The 17,989-nt window shown below is 48.6% G+C and overlaps 1 protein-coding gene across 2 annotated transcripts in view; it reads left to right on the top strand.

The window, feature by feature from the left end:
* The window catches only part of DYNC2I1 (dynein 2 intermediate chain 1), a 49,750-nt gene that overhangs the window by 11,967 nt on the left and 19,794 nt on the right, over positions 1 to 17,989 (top strand). Inside the window, exons 4-11 of one of the 2 annotated variants that reach the window (XM_036864146.1) lie at positions 1,554 to 1,645; positions 3,895 to 4,188; positions 7,946 to 8,001; positions 9,312 to 9,366; positions 11,912 to 11,977; positions 14,754 to 14,831; positions 15,385 to 15,604; positions 16,850 to 16,952. In XM_036864146.1, the coding sequence (XP_036720041.1) occupies positions 1,554 to 1,645; positions 3,895 to 4,188; positions 7,946 to 8,001; positions 9,312 to 9,366; positions 11,912 to 11,977; positions 14,754 to 14,831; positions 15,385 to 15,604; positions 16,850 to 16,952 (964 nt within the window). The remainder of the gene's footprint in view (positions 1 to 1,553; positions 1,646 to 3,894; positions 4,189 to 7,945; positions 8,002 to 9,311; positions 9,367 to 11,911; positions 11,978 to 14,753; positions 14,832 to 15,384; positions 15,605 to 16,849; positions 16,953 to 17,989) is intronic. The other variant, XM_036864147.1, reaches the window with a different exon arrangement.

The raw sequence follows: 17,989 nt of genomic DNA, 5'->3' as shown, positions 1-17,989 counted from the left end.
CTCTAGGCACGCGGGCTTCAGTAGTTGTGGCACGTGGGCTTCAGTAGTTGTGGCACACAGGCTCAGTTGTTGTGGCACATGGGCTCAGTAGTTGTGGCTCGTGGACTCTAGGCATGCGGGCTTCAGTAGCTGTGGCATGTGGGCTCAGTAGCTGTGGTGCACAGGCTCAGTAGTTGTGGCACGCAGGCTCTAGAGCGCAGGCTCAGTAGCTGTGGCACACGGGCTTCAGTAGTTGTGGCACATGGGCTCAGTAGTTGTGGCTCGTGGGCTCTAGGCCTGCAGGCTTCAGTAGCTGTGGCACGTGGGCTCGGTATTTGTGGCGCATGGGCTCAGTAGTTGTGGCTCGCAGGCCCTAGAGCACAGGCTCAGTAGTTGTGGCGCACGGGCTTAGTTGCTCCATGGCATGTGGGATCTTCCTGGACCAGGGCTCGAACCCGTGTCCCCTGCACTGGCAGGTGGACTCCTAACCACTGCGCCCCCAGGGAAGCCCGGTACTGTTTAGTAATACAGTCTGTTTTGGTTTCAGATCAGCCCTTTGGTCTGCTGCCTGATCTGGTTTTTCAGTGCAGTGTTGAGTGGGCTGCTCTGGAGAGACTCATTGCACAACTAGACTCTGACGGTCCTCCCTCCTCCCCTGGTTGTTTTCGTGCCTCTTCCCTCGTCTCCTCTGTGTCTCCCCTGGATCCCCGGGGCCCGCCCTTCCTTCTTTAGGTCAGAAATCCTGGGGATCATCCTGACCCCCCACTCTTTCTCTTCCAGTCTCTCGGAAACCAGCCCTTCACTCCTGTCTCCCCCCCAGGGGACCCCCACCGGTTGTTTTGATCTCGTGTACCCCAGGCTCTTAGAAAGTGGTCAGGTTTGGTGAATACTTTTGGAGTGAATGAACTTTGTTTCGATGATCTCTGTATGTTGAATTTTGTCCTCACCTTTAAAAATGTGGATTCTTTTAGTTTTAAACCTAATAACTTGGTGCAAATTCAAAAGTGAAAGTCTAGTTTTTCACTACTGAGTGGGGCTGCAGGCGTCAGCAGTGAGTGAGGTGGTTCTATTGGGTTCCCCCGTGGCAGGGAGAGATCATGGGGTGGGGTGGGTACCAGCTTCAGCCTCACCCACCTGCATCACAGGGCCTCCTGCATCCATGTGCCCCAGGCAGCGGGGCTGTGGGAGAGCCTGGGCGGGGAGCAGTCCCCCAGTTCATCCGAAGCCGGCTTTTCCCTGCGGATGAACGTCTGCCCAGCTGGACTGGACTTTGCTTCCCTGAGCACCTCAGTCCAGGGCAGGAGCTGCAAAGGCCTGTGTTTGGGCTGGGGCCCCTCTCGGGTTCCCAGGCGTTCCTCCGACACGCTTTCCAGGTTTCCTTCTTCTTTGTTCCATTTTAAGTTTAGATTCTAGAACTTTCCATTCTTGAGATTGGAAAATGTGTTTTAATTAACGAATATGTTTTCATATGTGTTACTGTGTGATATCTACAGTAAAGACTGCAGCAGGATGTTAGAAGATATTTTTGATGTGCTAAAGTTTCAGAATGTTAAAAGTCTGTTTTATTTTTGTAGTAAGTAAAGCAAGAATTGCAGAGGGGGAACGGAGAGATGAGGACTCTGAGAGAGGAGATGAGAAGAGAGAAAGAAGATACCGAGAAAGAAAGGTATGCAGGGCGAGGCCTGGGAGGGGCTCCAGCTGCAAAGCTCAGGGCGCTCAGGCAGGGGCGTTAGAGGGCTTCTGGAAAATACTGTAAAACAGAATCTAAGACCAAAGGCAGTTCTCAGGCACTAAGTTCTCACAGTCAAGTGTGTTTCTCCGATTCCAAGAGTAAACCTTGGTTATCTTGGAAAATTTACAAAATGCAAATAATAATAAGAAAAAAAATAAAAAACAAAGATAATTACTGATAATGTTTAGATATATGTCCTATAGGTTTATGTACATATATTCATATATGTGTATGTGTTTGGATATGTACATAGAAACTTTATTTTCTTAAGTTGCATTTTTACTGTTTTATAACTGTTTTTACTGTTTTATGACTGTTTAATACATTTTGAGCATTTTTTCTAAGCTATCATATCTGTCTGTAGTATTTTAATGGCTGCATAATACAGTATTCAATGATGTTTTCTGGACACATCTGCTTTTTTTTGGATACTTATGTTGCTTCTAAATTTTTTTTGTATTGTAAAAACATCCATGGTGTAAACTTTTTGCATTTATTCATAATTATTTCCTTATGATTAATTTCTGGAAGTGAACTTGCTAGATCAAAGTAAGCGTTAGCCCATTTGTATTACATGAGACTGTAATTGTTCATATCATCAGAGTGTGATTCTCCATGTCCTAAGCAGCAACTGGGCATTATCATAATTTTTAACATTTGCTAATTTGATTCAGAAGCAGAGGGCATTTTAAAAAAATACTTATTTTTATTTATTTATTTATTTGGTTGTGCTGGGTCTTAGTTGCGGCAGGCGGGCTCCTTAGTTGCGGCAGGCGGGCTCCTTAGCTGTGGCTCGCTGGCTCCTTAGCTGTGGCTTGTAACTCTTAGTTGCAGCATGCATGTGAGATCTATTTCCCCGACCAGGGATCGAACCTGGGCCCCCTGCATTGGGAGCACAGAGTCTTATCCACTGGACCACCAGGGGAGTCCCCAAAGGGCATTTTATAAAAAGGTTTATTGTCCTATTATGAGTTACTACCTGTGTGTGTCTGTGTACTTGTCTAGTGGGGTGTATTGTTAACTTTAAGAGTACTTTAAAGATGAACTCTCTGCTAGTTATATATGTCAGTGTTCTGTTTGTTTTACTGTGCAATCGTTATTTTTATAGGTAAGTTTAAAGTTATGAAGTAGTCAGGTCTGTCTTTCCTTATTTCTGTTGTTGTTGTGATGCTTGGAGAGCCCTCTCCCCCACACTGGTGTCATGTAAGGAGTCGCCTGTGTTTTGTTCTGGGTCCTCATAATTTTTTAACGGTAAATCTTTAATTCCCTTAGAATTCAGTCTGTGATGGGGGTGCAGGAATCTAACTTCACACCTGAGGAGCTTCTCCACGTTTCTGTTTGGGAAGGTTATCCTGGTGGCCATGGGCAGAGCAGGTGGGGGCTGTGGGGTGGTCCACAGAGGGGTGGAGGGGATGGAACCACGGGGAACAGAGGCGGAGGAGGCCCTGAGTGGACGGAGAAGGACGGTTCGGTTTGGGTCCTGCTGAGACGTGGTGGTGGTGCTCCCCAAGCCGGGCGCTCACGACCCGCCGTACAAGCTCGCAGCTCGCTGCCTCGTGGCCTCGGCGCCCGTGGTCACTGGACACCCCTGGGGGCTTGGGGGATGCGGGGACGGCTGAACCATCTCCCTGCGGGTGGGGGCAGACATGTGAGCTGTGTGCCGTGAAGAGAGGCGCAGTGTGCGCCCACGGAAGCGGATGTCCTTCCAGACAAGTCACATGGCTCTCTCAGGAGGGCCTTGCGTGTTGGTAGCGCTCAGGACGCGGGGGAGTCGAGGAGAGGGCGGCAGGAAGGGCAAGGGTGTCCGCCATGCGGAGGAATTGGGACGATGCTCCCTCTTAGGGCGAGGCTGCTGGCTGTGGTGTCTGTTGTCGTGTGTGTGTGTGTGCGCGCGCGTGTGTGTATGTGTGTGCGCGTGCGCGTGCATGCGTGTGCGCGCGTGTGCGCGCGTGTGCGTGTGTGTACGTGTGTGCGCGCGCGTGTGTGTGTGCGCGCGTGTGTGTGTGTGGTCTGCGCGGTTTCCTTTCCCGTCGCCAGGTGAGTATGGGAAGGTGCCCGCGGCAGGACAGGGGAGCGAGAGCCAGGGGAGCTCTGTGTCTTCCCCTGTGTTTGCTGTAATGTGTATATAAGACAGCAGGCGTCTGTTTTATACGCTCATGTGTTTTTCAATGTCACGTTCAAAGTTGCAGTATGGTGACAGCAAAGACAATCCTCTCAAGTATTGGCTCTATAAAGAAGAAGGTGAAAGACGACACAGGAAGCAGAAAGAACCAGACAGAGAAAAGAAACATCGAGAAAAAAGCAGCACGAGGGAGAAAAGAGAGAAGTATTCAAAAGAAAAAAGCAGTTCATTCTCTGACAAGGAAGGGGAAGAAAGGCATAAAGAAAAACGCCATAAGGAAGGCTTCCGTGTGGACGAGGCGAAGCAGCGAGGCAGCGTGGACGAGAAGGAGGAGCACAGGAGGCGGGAGGCCAAGGTACCGTTTCCTGACCATCCAGCTCCCTTAGGGAAGGTGCATCGGGACGCAGCCAGGTGATGGGCTTGTTGCCTAAAGGTGGTGACCTTGGTGAAAGCGTGATTCAGGTCTGTGTTACGTGATCAACGTGCGGAGATTACTGATCTTCTGGGAGGCGTGAAGTGGAGGCTTTGGATTATATGGCGAATATATATATATTTTTTATAAATTTATTCATTTGTTTATTTTTGGCTGCGTTGGGTCTTCGTTGCTGTGCCCGGGCTTTCTCTAATTGTGGCGAGCAGGAGCTACTCTTTGTTGCGGTGCACGGGCTTCTCACTGCAGTGGCTTCTCTTTGCTGCGGAGCACGGGCTCTAGGTGCACAGGCTTCAGCAGTTGTGGCGTGTGGGCTCAGTAGTTGTGGCTCGCGGGCTCTAGAGCACAGGCTCAGTAGTTGTGGTGCACGGGCTTAGTTGCTCCGCGGCATATGGGATCTTCCCGGACCAGGGCTCGAACCCGTGTCCCCTGCATTGGCAGGCAGATTCTTAACCACTGCGCCACCAGGGAAGTCCCTGTGAATGTACTTTTAACATATATTCAGAAATCTGTCATAACATTTTGAAATTTAACATTAAAAAAGAAACTGATATTTTTTAAAGTGGAAATTAAGGGAATAATTTAGCAAAATATTTCAACCAGAATTGGTAGTTTAAGTTTGCAAAAAAAACAAAACACAAAAATAGAACTGTTGATGGCAGAGGGTCTGATTTCCCTTCCACACATAATGACTGTAATTGCTTAATATTTTCCTGCAGTCATTTTGGTGTATCTGTTCTTGTGTGTACATTTTGTGCTGCTCTGTGTTTCCGGACTGAAGTGGGCGTGACCGCATTCTACCACACCTTTCTTTGCAGCGGGACCAGAACCCACCGTGTCGCCCACAGCCCACTCACTGCCCTCCTTTGGCCCAGGACGTGGGTCGTGCGTCTTAGCAGCTCTAGGACAGCACCGTGTGTCACACGTACACACACATGTGGTCTGAGCCCCAGGCCTGCCTTGGATCAGCCACACGGTGTGCTCACGTTCCTCACCACGGACTTGTCAACAAGCAGAAGGCTGGTGATTGAGCACGAGACCCTTGTGGACAGGTGCTTATTCCCCTTGTCTTTTGCATCTCTTTCCATAGATCAAAACCTTTTCAGGGTTTTCTCCCAACATTTTATTAAGAACATTTTCAAACATCCAGCAGAGTTGACAGAATTTCCACCACCTAGATCCTATCACTAGCATTGTATTGAACTTGCCTATTTTATATTCCCTTGATCAACTTTAATTACTAGAAATGACATGCTTCATTCCCCACAGAGACACCTTTCTTGGACATGTCATGTGTATACCTTTGGCTTTCATTAAAGGTGGATATAAGAGATGGTCCCACAAAGAACATTATTCTGCCTCTTTATAAAACCTATGCCTTCAACAGTGCTCCTTACATAAGGGTTAACATAATGTTAGTCCCAGGACGGTTGACAAACTTCCTTTTTAGCCAATTTGTTCATATTTATTGACGGGCCGCTGTGTGCCGGCCACTGTTCTAGGTGCTAAGGACACAGCTGTGAACAAAACAAAGGTTCTCATTTCCACGGGGCTTGCATTCCATTGCAGAAGCCATGCAATAAAGAAAGAAACAAGTGAGTAGGTGACATCATAATGTCAGGAGTGATTGGTGAGCATCGTATAATTAGCATTTTCTTTGCATTGGCTTTCAGGTATTCAAAGTATACTTTTCAGCTTAGTTACTGTGTTAGCCTGGTGATTGATGTAATTTTCGCTGAGGTGACTATAAAGTGCAGGGAAGCACTGGTAGTAATGATGCCAGGATGGCAGGTGGAAACGGGGACTGTTCCCGGGGATGTGTGCTCTCCTGAGCAAGTGCTCACTTCATCTGAATTCCGATTCATCACTTTCATTGCATGTGTCTTTTAATGTGTGCCTACTGCAGTTTTTGATTAGGGATGGAGAGGGTGTGATTAAGGATAATAAATACAACAGAGTGCCTTCTAGAGGTTGCTGACCAAGAATGACTTCTTTAGTGGAAGAATCCAGCATGACCTGGGGCACTGCCATCCCTGGGCAGGTGACTTCACATGTTGCTGTGAACGTCTGCTTCTAGCGCAGAAGCCTCCCCACCAGCCCATACAGCTGGAACCAGGAATTGTGCTGATGGGGTGGCCCTCCCTGCTGTGTCACCTGAGCCCACGTGCAGCCTGGGTCCAGGCCCCGCCAGTGCTGGGTCTCCTTTTTCACTTAAATTTATTTCTTACAATTAACCTGATTACTTTTTCTCCATTTTTGTACCTAGATAGCGATTAAATCATATTTTTTTCCTACCTAGCACTCCCGATTTCATTCTTTTTCCATTCCACTCTATTTTATAGACTGATGCCAGACTGCTCTTCCTGTTAAACATGTAATTATACTTTTTTCTAATTGATTTTGGAAAGATTATTTTAACACAGGAAGAATAAAAAAGTAAAAATTACCCGTGACCCCAGGCTCAGAGATGATCCATCTTGCAGTATGTGTGTATTTAGGTGCAGTCCTTTTCCTGTACATAAATGAGCTTTCTAAAAATGCAAGATTGGAATTACGCTCTTTTTTCTTTTTATTCTGGGAAATACTTTTTAAAAATTTTTTATTTATTATTTATTTATTTATTTATGACTGTGTTGGGTCTCCGTTTCTGTGCGAGGGCTTTCTCTAGTTGTGGCGAGCAGGGGCCACTCTTCATCGCGGTGCGCAGACCTCTCACTATCGCGGCCTCTCTTGTTGCGGAGCACAGGCTCCAGACGCGCAGGCTCAGTAATTGTGGCTCACGGGCAATTCTGGGAAATACTTTTTAGCACTGGGACATTTAATAACTGTTTGGTATTCTGTTGTGGTCATAACCTCATTTATTTACAGGTAACCTAATATTGAACATTAAGGTCAGTAATTTTTTTGATATTATAAATTATTCTGTGATGACAGATTGAAACTCTTAAGACATGTCTGATTGTTTTCTAGGAATAATTTCCTAGAAGTAAAATTTATTGGTCACAGAAAGTGTTTGAATAATTTTAACTTTTTCACGGCGTTTGCTACTTGCCCTGCTTGCTGGCCCCTCTTCTGCTCCGCTCTGCTTTTCATGGATCACCCCCGGTCTGGAGCCCCACTGCCCTGGGGAGGTGTGGCGCCGCCTCCCCGCACCCTCCTGTCACAGAGTGGCCTCAGCCCCTCCCTCGAAGCGCGTTTCTGGCCAGTGCTTACTCAGCAGATGGCTCTCTTTTTAAACGACCTACCTTCGTACGTTGATTTTAATTTTGTTTTTAAAAATTCACTTAATTCAAGAGAAAGTCATTTAAATTTTTTTCTATAGGTGCATGGATTTGTGAAATAGCCATGTTCCATATGTTTTTGAAAGTTTATCGTTTGAAAACGTGTAAGGATCTCGTTTGATTTTCTGAAAATTATGTGAAATTGATAAGTATAAGTTTCTTTTACTTAGGTAACATTACTCAGGTAACAAATAACCACCTTTTGGTGTACCTTATCGTCTCCCTTATGTCAAGTCCCTTACTTACTAAAGAGAGGTTGTGAAAACGGTTATTTTAAGAGATGCCGGTAACATCGATGCTGTTGTTAAATTCTGAGCCCGTGACTCCTTTTACAGAGTTCACTAATTATGGTTAATGCATTATGACATTCTAATGAATGGTTGTGGAATTTCTTTTGATAGAATGGTGAACGCGGAAACCGAGGCGCAAGTTCGAAGAGAGATGGTACTGGAAGCCAGTAAGGATACTCGTCCTTTTGTTGGTTATTCTGTTTACAGCACGGTTCCCACACAGAGCTTCAAAATGAATTCTGCTTGTGGGGCCTGACTGGGGCCAGTAAGTGAGAATAAATTATAGGCACACCTCATTTACTCTCAATGCAAGCCCTCTAAATTGTATTTTTGGTGTACTCGTGGAGCTTGGAAGCTCGTTATGTCAATGAATCATTAGTCCTGTTCTGCCTTTTACATACTTGCTCATTCAGCATTAGACCCTCCGCCCTCACCTGGGGGACCGATTCGCTTGGGAGTCTCCGCTTTGCGAGGGGAGAGCGTCTGCAGGTGGGCTGTTGCGCACCTTTTACCGGCCTGTGGTTCATGTCCCCTAAACGCTAAGCGCAGACACGCCCGCAGACCCCTGCTGCCCAATGTTTGCAAGTCAGACAAAGGCAAGGGTGTTGGCCTGGCCGCTGCACATCTGCATCTTCCCTGGGATGTTGGGTGGCCCTTTGGAGCCTCATCTTTTCTGGTGCAGCTCAGATGATACCTATTTTGTGCGGTTTATGAAGATTACAGATTAGAGTTTGTGTGTAAACCCTCATTTTGTATATGAGCTCTGGGTTATAATTTGTTCTTTGTGACAACTGTATTTGGTAATTCTTTTTCGCGGATTAGGAAGACTCAGGTTAAATGCCTTGCCCAAATTCTTACAGGTTTGAACAAAGTTAGTACTTAAACCTGGGGGTGCAGATTCCTGGATTTTATATTGCAGATCTGCTGGAATGCACAGTGAAGCTTTTGCTTGGTTCTGTATGTTTTTAAACATATGCTGTATTGAATTGGTATGAATGTAAGTTCCAAAAATTGAGAATCAACTTGCAATTTTGAAAGCCTTTATTTTAGGTCCCAGGTAAACATATAAAATACGATTAAAGAATAGAACATATTTCAAGATAAATCTTTCTTTTGGAAATACAAATATTATATTAAACACAAAATAACATTTGGGAGATTCTCTAATAAAATTACAGGAATATTCTAGAACTCTTATAAGGATATAGGTTCATACACAAACACAAGTTTGTTAAAACACATAGTTTCTTCTCTCTCTACTGAAGATATTTCTTATCTTGTACTACTGCTGAAATAGTAAAAATAGTTTAAAAAGGATTTAGTATTCATAGTTCTAATATAGCATGCTTTGCAAATATGCCAGCCTACTGCCATTCTTAATCATATCAATTGCTGAGCCTTCACTGGGATGTCAATGTTTTAATTTTCAAGTCTTCGTTTAAAATTAATTTTGATTTTGATCATATTTGCTTCCTAGGCATGCAGAGAATTTAGAGAGGAATAACGGGAAAGATAAAGACTCCAGAAGGAAGGTAAGACACTTCACACTGATTCTGTTATGCAGTGGGCGTGGTACTGCGACTCAGACCCGGAGGCGGGCCTTGTTTGCAGATGGCTTATTTGAGTGGCGATTCCAGGAGGCACATGAGAGATACATTTTAGATTAGAAGACTCAAATGGATTAAAAGTAAAAAGATGGACAAGGTAAACCATCAAACAGCAGCTGTAACAGAGCCTGAGTGGCTGCACTAGAGGCGGAGGAACGTATGGTAGTAATAAAATAATTAGCTTCCAGGAGGCTGTGACAAGTATAAATGAACATGCACCTCACAGAAGAGACGCAAAATACGAGAAGCAAAAACTGGCAGAATTAAAGGGAGAAATAGAAAGTTCAACAGTGATTGAGACTTTAGCACCCACTTTCACTAATAGAATGACGGCATTTCATGCTAACAAATTAGACAATTTAGATGAAAGGGAAATTCCTGGAAGATATAAATTGGTGAAATTGCCTCAAGAAGGAACAGAAAGTCTGAGTAGATCTGTGGTTAGTAGCAAAATTGTGTTAGTGTAGAAAATCTCTCCACAAAGCAACCCAGGCTCAGATGACCTCACTGGCGAATTCTGTCAAACATTTGTTATTATCACTGACGCCCGCATGGCCCCGCTCCTTACGTAGTTGTTTCATGTTCTGGACCAGTGTGCGAGCATGTGTGTGTGCGCGCGTGTGTGTATACTCGAGAAGCACATGCAAGTCATAAGGTGTAATAGTTTCATGTTCTGGACCACGTGTGCGTGTGTGTATACTCGAGAAGCACGTGTCGGTGATATGGTGTCACTCAGGACACCACAACTCCCAGTCTTCATCTTTTATACCGTTTTCATAATTATCATCAGAAGAGTCTTCATAATGATTATTTAGTATCTCTAGAATTGTATACTATGGTGTTAAAATTATTATCAAACCACTTCCTAGGTTTTTGTTTTGTTATAGATAATGTGGCAAGCAGATTTTGGCTTCTGTTACTTGTGAAGAATAATCGTTTTCTTTCTCTGATAGTTGTCTGAAACCCTGGCCTGTGAGATACCTGTCTTTAGCATCTTGTGCCATGTCTTTACGGGTCTTTATTCCATACACATACACAAAAGCACAGTAATCTTTCATAAATCAGGTCATGCAGCATGTGTTGTTTGATGTGAGGATGTTTTATTCATTCACTTTTGGGCAGTGGTTGGGATCCCTTACTGTCTAGCTGTAGCCACACCTTAGAAAAAAAAGTTAGCCTTACAAATAATTCTTCCCACATAATCTTTTTTTCTATATTATCTTTCACAATCCTATTTTGATATATATATTTGGGGGATTTGAATGCCTTTTTTTCTGTTTTATACACACATACACCCCATGCAGCATATACTGTTTTTCCTAATTTGTTGTAGAAACCCCTCCAGTCCTAATGATACAGATCTCCCTCCTACTTTTCGTGGGTAAATTTCTTTCTTTCTTTCTTTTTTTTTTTTTTAGAGAAAGGCTTTTATTTATTTTATTTTATTATTTGTTTTTGGCCGCATTGGGTCTTCGTTGCTGCGCATGGGCTTTCTCTAGCTGTGGCGAGCAGGGGCTACTCTTTGTTGCGGTGCGCAGGCTTCTCATTGTGGTGACTTCTCTTGTGGAGCACGGGCTCTAGGCGCGCGGGCTTCAGTAGTTGTGGCACATGGGCTCAGTAGTTGTGGCGCACAGGCTTAGTTGCACCGCGGCATGTGGGATCTTCCCGGACCAGGGCTTGAACCCGTGTCCCCTGCATTGGCACGCGGATTCTTAACCACTGTGCCACCAGGGAAGCCCTAAATTTCTTGAACTGGAATTATTGGATGAAAATATATAGTTTTTAATGTTTTCCTTCTGTCTCCCAATTTTTTTGGTAAGTGTTAGCATGGTTCACTAGACTTATAATGTGAGCCACATTTGTAATTTTAAATTTTTGGTAGTCACCTTAAAAAAGAAACATAAAAGTAATTTGAATAACATATATAATCTAACATTTCTGAAATATTATTCTTTCAACATGTAACCAATATAAAAAATTATGAATGAGACATTTTACATTCTTTTTTTTGCCAAAGGAGCAAAATATGTGATGCCTTTTCCCCCTAAGAGAGCCCAGAAGTGATTTTGAAGATGTTTGGCAGCTCATTCTGGCTTATGATTGGGTCATATATTTTATAGCATCAACATTCTTCAGCGTTTATGGAGAGCCCACAATATGCCAGAATAATTTTCTGGACACGTGGAAAACTGCTCATTTTCTTCATGGTGATATGCCGTGCACTCCCCACTCTTTTGCACCAAATGGTTTTGTGCCGCCTCACTGGCACAAGGAAGAAGGTTCACAGTTCTCCCCATTTCTTGGAAGAGAAAACCGAGGCCCAGAGAGGCTGAGTTCCTGTGTGAAGTCGCACCGCCAGTGCCCCTCTGAGTCAGGACCTGCGTCCCCATGGGAGGGGTGTGGGCCCTGTGGCTGCCCTGGGACCCTCCCTCCGTCCCTCCGCGCTGACCAGCTGTGCTCTGTCCCCCAGCACGGCCGCGAAGAGGGCCCCTCGGCGTGGAAGCTGGCCCGGAGGCAAGGGAGCGAAGAGGCCTTGGTAAGGAGAGGACGTGTCTCTGCTTCTGTCCCAACGCGCGCGGTCACTCGTGTCCCGGCTCTCGCGGTGTGTTTTCTGGGGGTGATCCCTCCTCCTTTTGGGCAGCAGGACTTTAGGACGGAGGGGGAGCGGCGTGTGTACCCCGTGCTGCCCTCGGGTGTGCGGCTTCCTGAGGAGCGTGGGCTGGACGAGTCCTCAGCCTCCTCGGTGTTGCTCTGCGTTGAAAGCAGGTCTGGGGAGAATGAAAGAAACTGAACAGCGGCATCACAGAGACACGATTCAGGCCACTGTCAGTGAGACATATTCCACGTAGCAGATAATTTTCAGAAATAAAAGCCAAACCAGAGGCAAAGGAAATGGCCCTCTCCTCCTGTAAGAGGCCATTGGTGACGCCAAGGCACTCTCTCCAAAACTGCAGGGTGAAGCAGAAAGCTCTCTGCTCAGGGCCCCCGTGGGAGGTGGAGGAACGCTTTCTTGGCACCGTCCTGCTGTCCTCCCCTGACGGGCACCCTGGGCACCGTGAGGCTGTGGGTGTTTGCTGAGGGATGAGTTGCCGGCACGCGGTGAGCTTGCGATGCTGTGAGTTTTGCTTAAAACTCCTGCATGGCGTTTGTCTTAGTTTCTCTTCTCAATCAGCAGGGTCCTGTTTATTGGTACCCTACACGTGGCATGTCACTCACCGTAACGTATGGTGACTTTGTATGATGATGTGCCGAAAGCACCTTCTCGTGGGGCAGCTTTTTGGTCCTCTGGGCCTGCAGGGCCACGTCCTCATCCCCGGGGTCAGGACCGAATGGCCACTTTGAGGCTCAGCTGGCTTCTCTGTGGCTCAGATCACTGACTTCCTGGCACTGGTCACCACACGGCAGGGCACTGGGTTCTGGAGAGAAGATGAAGCCCTTCCCGCCTCCTTCCTGAGCTCCGAGCTTGGCGGCCCTCCTCCTGGATGGTCCACGCTCGGCCCCTCCTCCTGGATGGCCCATGCTCGGCCCCTCCTCCTGGGTGGCCCACGCTCGGCCCCTCCTCCTGGGTGGTCCACGCTCGGCCCCGCCTCCTGGGTGGTCCACGCTCGGCCCCTCCTCCTGGGTGGTCCACGCTCGGCCCCTCCTCCTGGGTGGTCCACGCTCGGCCCCTCCTCCTGGATGGTCCACGCTCCCCAGGCTTGCCCTCTGCCCTCCATCCCCAAGCATCTGTCCTGTTTGAACCCCGAAAGCCTGCGAGTCGTCTCCTTGCCCCTGGGCAAATCAGCAGTGCCCACCTCTGCACCAGCCCTGCGGGTGGGTCTCACCTCCCCACGTCTGTCCTGCCTGCAGGCGCCAGGCATGTTTTGCTTCTTCCTCCAGGATGGAGACGGAAGCCTCTTTGGTGATTGAATTTGTGGTGCTTGGGGTGTCCGCCACGGGTGCTGGGGAGCTGTGTGGGTGTGAAGCAGGTGTGGCGTGATCAGATTTCCTGCTCAGAAGGTTGCCTCTGAACTCCGAGGGCACGAGAGGGCACATGGCAGGGACGGTGGGGGGTGGCAGGGTTGGGGCGGAGGGCCGGCTGGCAGGCGGGGAGAGCGGGGTCCTGGCGGGCTCCTGGTGTGTAGACTGTGCGCAGTGGAGGTGCCACGTCACCAGTAAATCGGGCGAGGGGGAGCGGAGGTGGACAAGAGAAGGAACAGCCCTGGGGGCAAGTGTGAGTTTCCTGAACCTGTATTTCATTTCTGCCACCTCCTGGCCTGGAGACCTGGAACGTCTTTCTGCTCCGTCTTCCCGGCACCCTCCTCCTCGTCCCTCAGACCCGGACTGGGTCGGCCTGAGGGTGACACGTGCAGCTCCCCAAACCTGCGGAGCACGACTGAGCACACGTCCACTGCAGGACTTACTCAGACTTCAGGGGAGAAACGGAGGCTGGCGGTGGTCAGTGATGGCCGGGCCAGGGGCAGAGCAGCCCATCTGCCTGCTTGTGGGGCAGGGCTGTGGGCTCGTCCTGATCCCTGGAGCTGTGGTGCGTCACATGGGACCTGACTGGCGAGTGCTTGAGCACGTGTGTCTGTTTTTAACTGCAGATGCCGGGCTGTGATCATGGGTGAGAGGCACAGTGGGGAAGGCAGTGCTGAGTGCCAGTCTGTGGGTTGTTTGTATAATACCTTCTCTCTTTTTCTCTTTTTAAAATTTTGTTCCATTGGTTTTTTTTTTTTTTTTTTTTTTGGCTGCGTTGGGTCTTCGTTGCTGTGTGCAGCCTTTCTCTAGTTGTGGCGAGCGGGGGCTACTCTTCGTTGTGGTGTGCGGGCTTCTCATTGCGGTGGCTTCTCTTGTTGTGGAGCATGGGCTGTAGGCACACGGGCTGCAGTAGTTGTGGCACGTGGGCTCAGTAGTTGTGGCTCGCGTGCTCTAGAGCGCAGGCTCAGTAGCTGTGGCGCATGGACTTAGTTGCTCCGCAGCATGTGGGATCTTCCTGGACCAGGGTTCGAACCCGTGTCCCCTGCATTGGCAGGTGGATTCTTAACCACTGCGCCACCAGGGAAGTACCACACCTTTTTTCTTTAGCCATCAGAATTATAGAGGTTTCCCAAAAAGAATATGATTGTTCACTGTTTTCTCTTTCTGGCTATACTTATAAGTTAGGGTATTTCTTTAAGAGCTGTAATTAGGTTATGTTAGTTTTATAAATATTTGCATTTTAATATTAGCAACATCAAGTGAATCTGAGAAAACATGTATTTTCCCAACCTATTTGCAAGAGTCAACTTATGATTGAATATTTTAATTATATGTTTGATTTCTACCTCTAGGAAATTGAAAAGGAAGACATTGACTTAGAAAATGCTGGAGCTGATGAATATGCAGCCAGTTTTGAAGATGATTTTGAAGTAGGTATAAAAATTTAAAATTTTCTCAGCTTAAAGATAATTTGTTCTAAAATCAGTAACTTAATAGTTTTTTTTCTCTTTTTATTGCTCTCAATACTCCATAGCTGTTTGATTTAGGTCTGGCACCTATAAAAAGTTTGCTATATGTCTACCATTGCTGACCAATATGATGTAATTAAGTGGTTTTTCTATTTAAGCTATTGTTAGTGCACTGCAATCAAATGTGTACATATATGTGCACGTGTGTATGCGTATATATGTGTATGTCTACATGGAGTATACATGTAGCACACGTTTACGTGCACATACACTCCCATTCTCAGCACAAAGGCGTTTGCACATTATTGTTCATTCAGAGCTCTCAGTGTCCGTAGTTCTGTAGAGTTTATACAGATGCAGGAAAACAGACGCAGCAGTTTATACAGGTTTGTGATGCAGTGATGTTGAAATCTGCGAGCTGTAGAAGTCGCCCTGAGCCGCGCTGAGGACCATGTCTGTTCCAGACTGTAAGTTGTGCGTTTTGTGCTGTGCGCGTGTCTGTTACTGTTTGCAGGACTACGAGGATGACTTTGAGGTCTGTGACGGGGACGATGACGATCTTGCACGTGAGCCTGAATTGGGAGAGACAGCGGAAGAGCTTCCTCTGGCCAGAAGGAGGGAGATACAGGAAATTCAGAAAGCCATCCACGCGGAGAATGAGCGGGTCGGCGAGCTGTCCTCAAAGCTGTTTGAGAAGCAAGGCCGCACGGAGCGTGGCAGGGGACCGGGGCCGGGTACGTGAGTGCGTGCTGGTCCCGCGTCGCTCCCAGCCCCTCCGCCCCCGTGACGGCGCCCGGCAGGTGCTCAGGGCCCCAGGGATGCCTGTGGAGGCTCAGGTTAGGAAGCGGCACTGGGGGTCTTTCTGCTCAGCGCGGGGGGCCTGGGCGCAGCCCTGCTCCTTCCCTGCGCTGAGTCATCCGTCAGCTGCACAGGCTGCTGGTTTTCTGACAGAGGAACGTGAGGGTCGGCAGGAGGCCCGGGCATGTCAGAGGGGCAGCGTGGCGGCACAGGGTCTGTTCCCCAGGGAGCTGTCCTCTCCCAGCGATTTTCTTTAGGAGATTGGAAACGTATTTTGCTCAGAAGTTCTTGGCATCTGGGTATGATAGGGTTACTTGTAAGGGTAGGAGCGTTCTTTTCATAAACGCTTCTGACTGTCCTGAGTGCCAGGGGTTCTGAGGGGTGAGAAACAGGAGGCGCTCGGTCAGCAACCTGCTCGCGGCCTCCAGGCGGGTGCCCTGGCCGGGAGCCGGCTGTGCCTGGCGGGTCTGATAGAGCTGTAAGACGGCAGGAGAGGGCACACTCTTTGCAGGAGTTCAGACACGTATCCAAGAGGAATGAGAAGACAGAGTAAGATACAACTGAAATAAATGCGTAGACAAAGACGGGAGTCATTCTGCACGGGAAGCGCAGAAATCCTTAGGGGACAGAGGCAACGGAGGCTGTCTGCATGGGAGGGTGAGGGCCCGAGCTGTCCGTCCTGGTGGGAGCCTTCGGCAGTTGACGGTGGGTCACCAGGCCAACGACCTCTGCACCGTGTGACCTGACGAACCCCTGCCCGTGTCTGCCTGTTTTCTCTCTGCCACAGTGAGTGGCTGATCCAGCATTAACTTGCATCTGTCTCTGTTCTTCAGTTGTTTTGTGCATTCACATCTCAACTCCCTTACCAGAGGACACACTTTTTGGAGGGGGAGGGGGAGAGTGGGGCGGGAGTGGAGGACTGCCTCGTACATGTATTCTTAAATATTTCTGAACGTAGTGTGATTGACACATGCATAGGAAGTTTTGGTTTGTTGCTGAAAGTTTTAGATGACGGTAGCTGGAGTGGTTCTTAAATACTCGTCGAAGATGTTTAACACTAGTTATGTGTAAAGACCTTACTGAACATAATTGGTTTGCATGCTTCTAGTTGGTTTACTCTTGATTTCTCTTGCTTGAAGAAACGTTTCAGTGTCACGAAAACGCTTTTTGTGTGTGTGCAGCTGCAGACGTTTCCCCCTCCGAAACCCCTGCTTGTGGGATTTTCCTGGACTTTGCGACAGCCTCTCGCCGCCAGAAGAGTCGGACTCAGGCCCTTAAGCAAAAGTAGGTGTGTTGGGAACTTTGCAGAAGGAATTAGGGAGTTTTAATACACTTTTCTTCAACATACCCTTAAAAATAAGCTCTTGTTTTGTTTTCACTGCTGGCGTTCAGGCACGTGATTTCATTTGTGCTCCGTTTCCCCGCGTCCAGATGTTGTGTCCTGGTGCGGGTGTGCAGTGCTGCAGACAAACTCGGCCCTAGCATTGGTGTTAGTTCTGGGGGGCCCTGGGAGCCCCCATGTCACGGCTGCGGCAGGGTCACCGTCAGGGGCCCGCGAGGCTGGTGGCCGGGACCCGCAAGCAGAGAGTGGGCCTGGCCCAGCTGGTGCCTGTGGTACTGCTCCCTCCTGCCCTGTGGTTGGCGTCGCTCAGAGCCAGCGCTGTTTCTCGCGTGAGGCAGCTGGGGATTCATGGGCGAAGAGTCCCACACTGGCCCTGCCGTCGGGTGCCCGGGCGCTGTGCCTCCTGTGTCGGTGTCCTCTGTGGGTGCCGCGGGCCAGTTATGTAGACGACGAAGCGCAGGCTCCAGGTTAGCCTCTGGTGGAAGTGGGTGTGAGCTTTGAACAGCCAGGGCCGCCGGGCGTCAGAGTCCAGGCTTGCGTGACTGTGAACGCAGAAATTTGCAAAATTCCTAGGTTCATGAAAGTGGAGAAGAGAATCTCAGCCCATGGTCTGCTGTACTAAACCCAGTACAATCTGGGAGTAGATGCAAGAGTCCGCCCAGATCTGGGACGGACGCAGTAGGTTTAGAGAGAGTGGGGTCAGCCGGGAGACGCACTGGCGGGGAGCGGGCTTCCCTCCCCCGGGTCTCACGCCGTCACCTCTGCAGCAGCGCGGCTCTTCCGGTGTCTTGTCAGGCGAAGGCGGGGTGGCAGAGGGCAGGAGCTCGCCTGGCTGGGCGCATCCCTCGGGAGTGGCCAGGGCTCAGTCCCTCAGAGCGGCGTGGGCGGCGGGCAGGCGGGACGGGGGCCCGAGGGCACCGACAGCACAGCTGGGGGGTGCAGCCCCGCGGCCTCGCTGTCCACGCGTGGGTTCCCACCT

The sequence above is a fragment of the Balaenoptera musculus genome, chromosome 9, assembly GCF_009873245.2.
Source record: "Balaenoptera musculus isolate JJ_BM4_2016_0621 chromosome 9, mBalMus1.pri.v3, whole genome shotgun sequence".
NCBI classification, from domain to species: Eukaryota; Metazoa; Chordata; class Mammalia; order Artiodactyla; family Balaenopteridae; genus Balaenoptera; species Balaenoptera musculus.
Note: the sequence above shows the minus strand (reverse complement) of the source record. Positions and strands in the feature narration are given on the sequence as shown.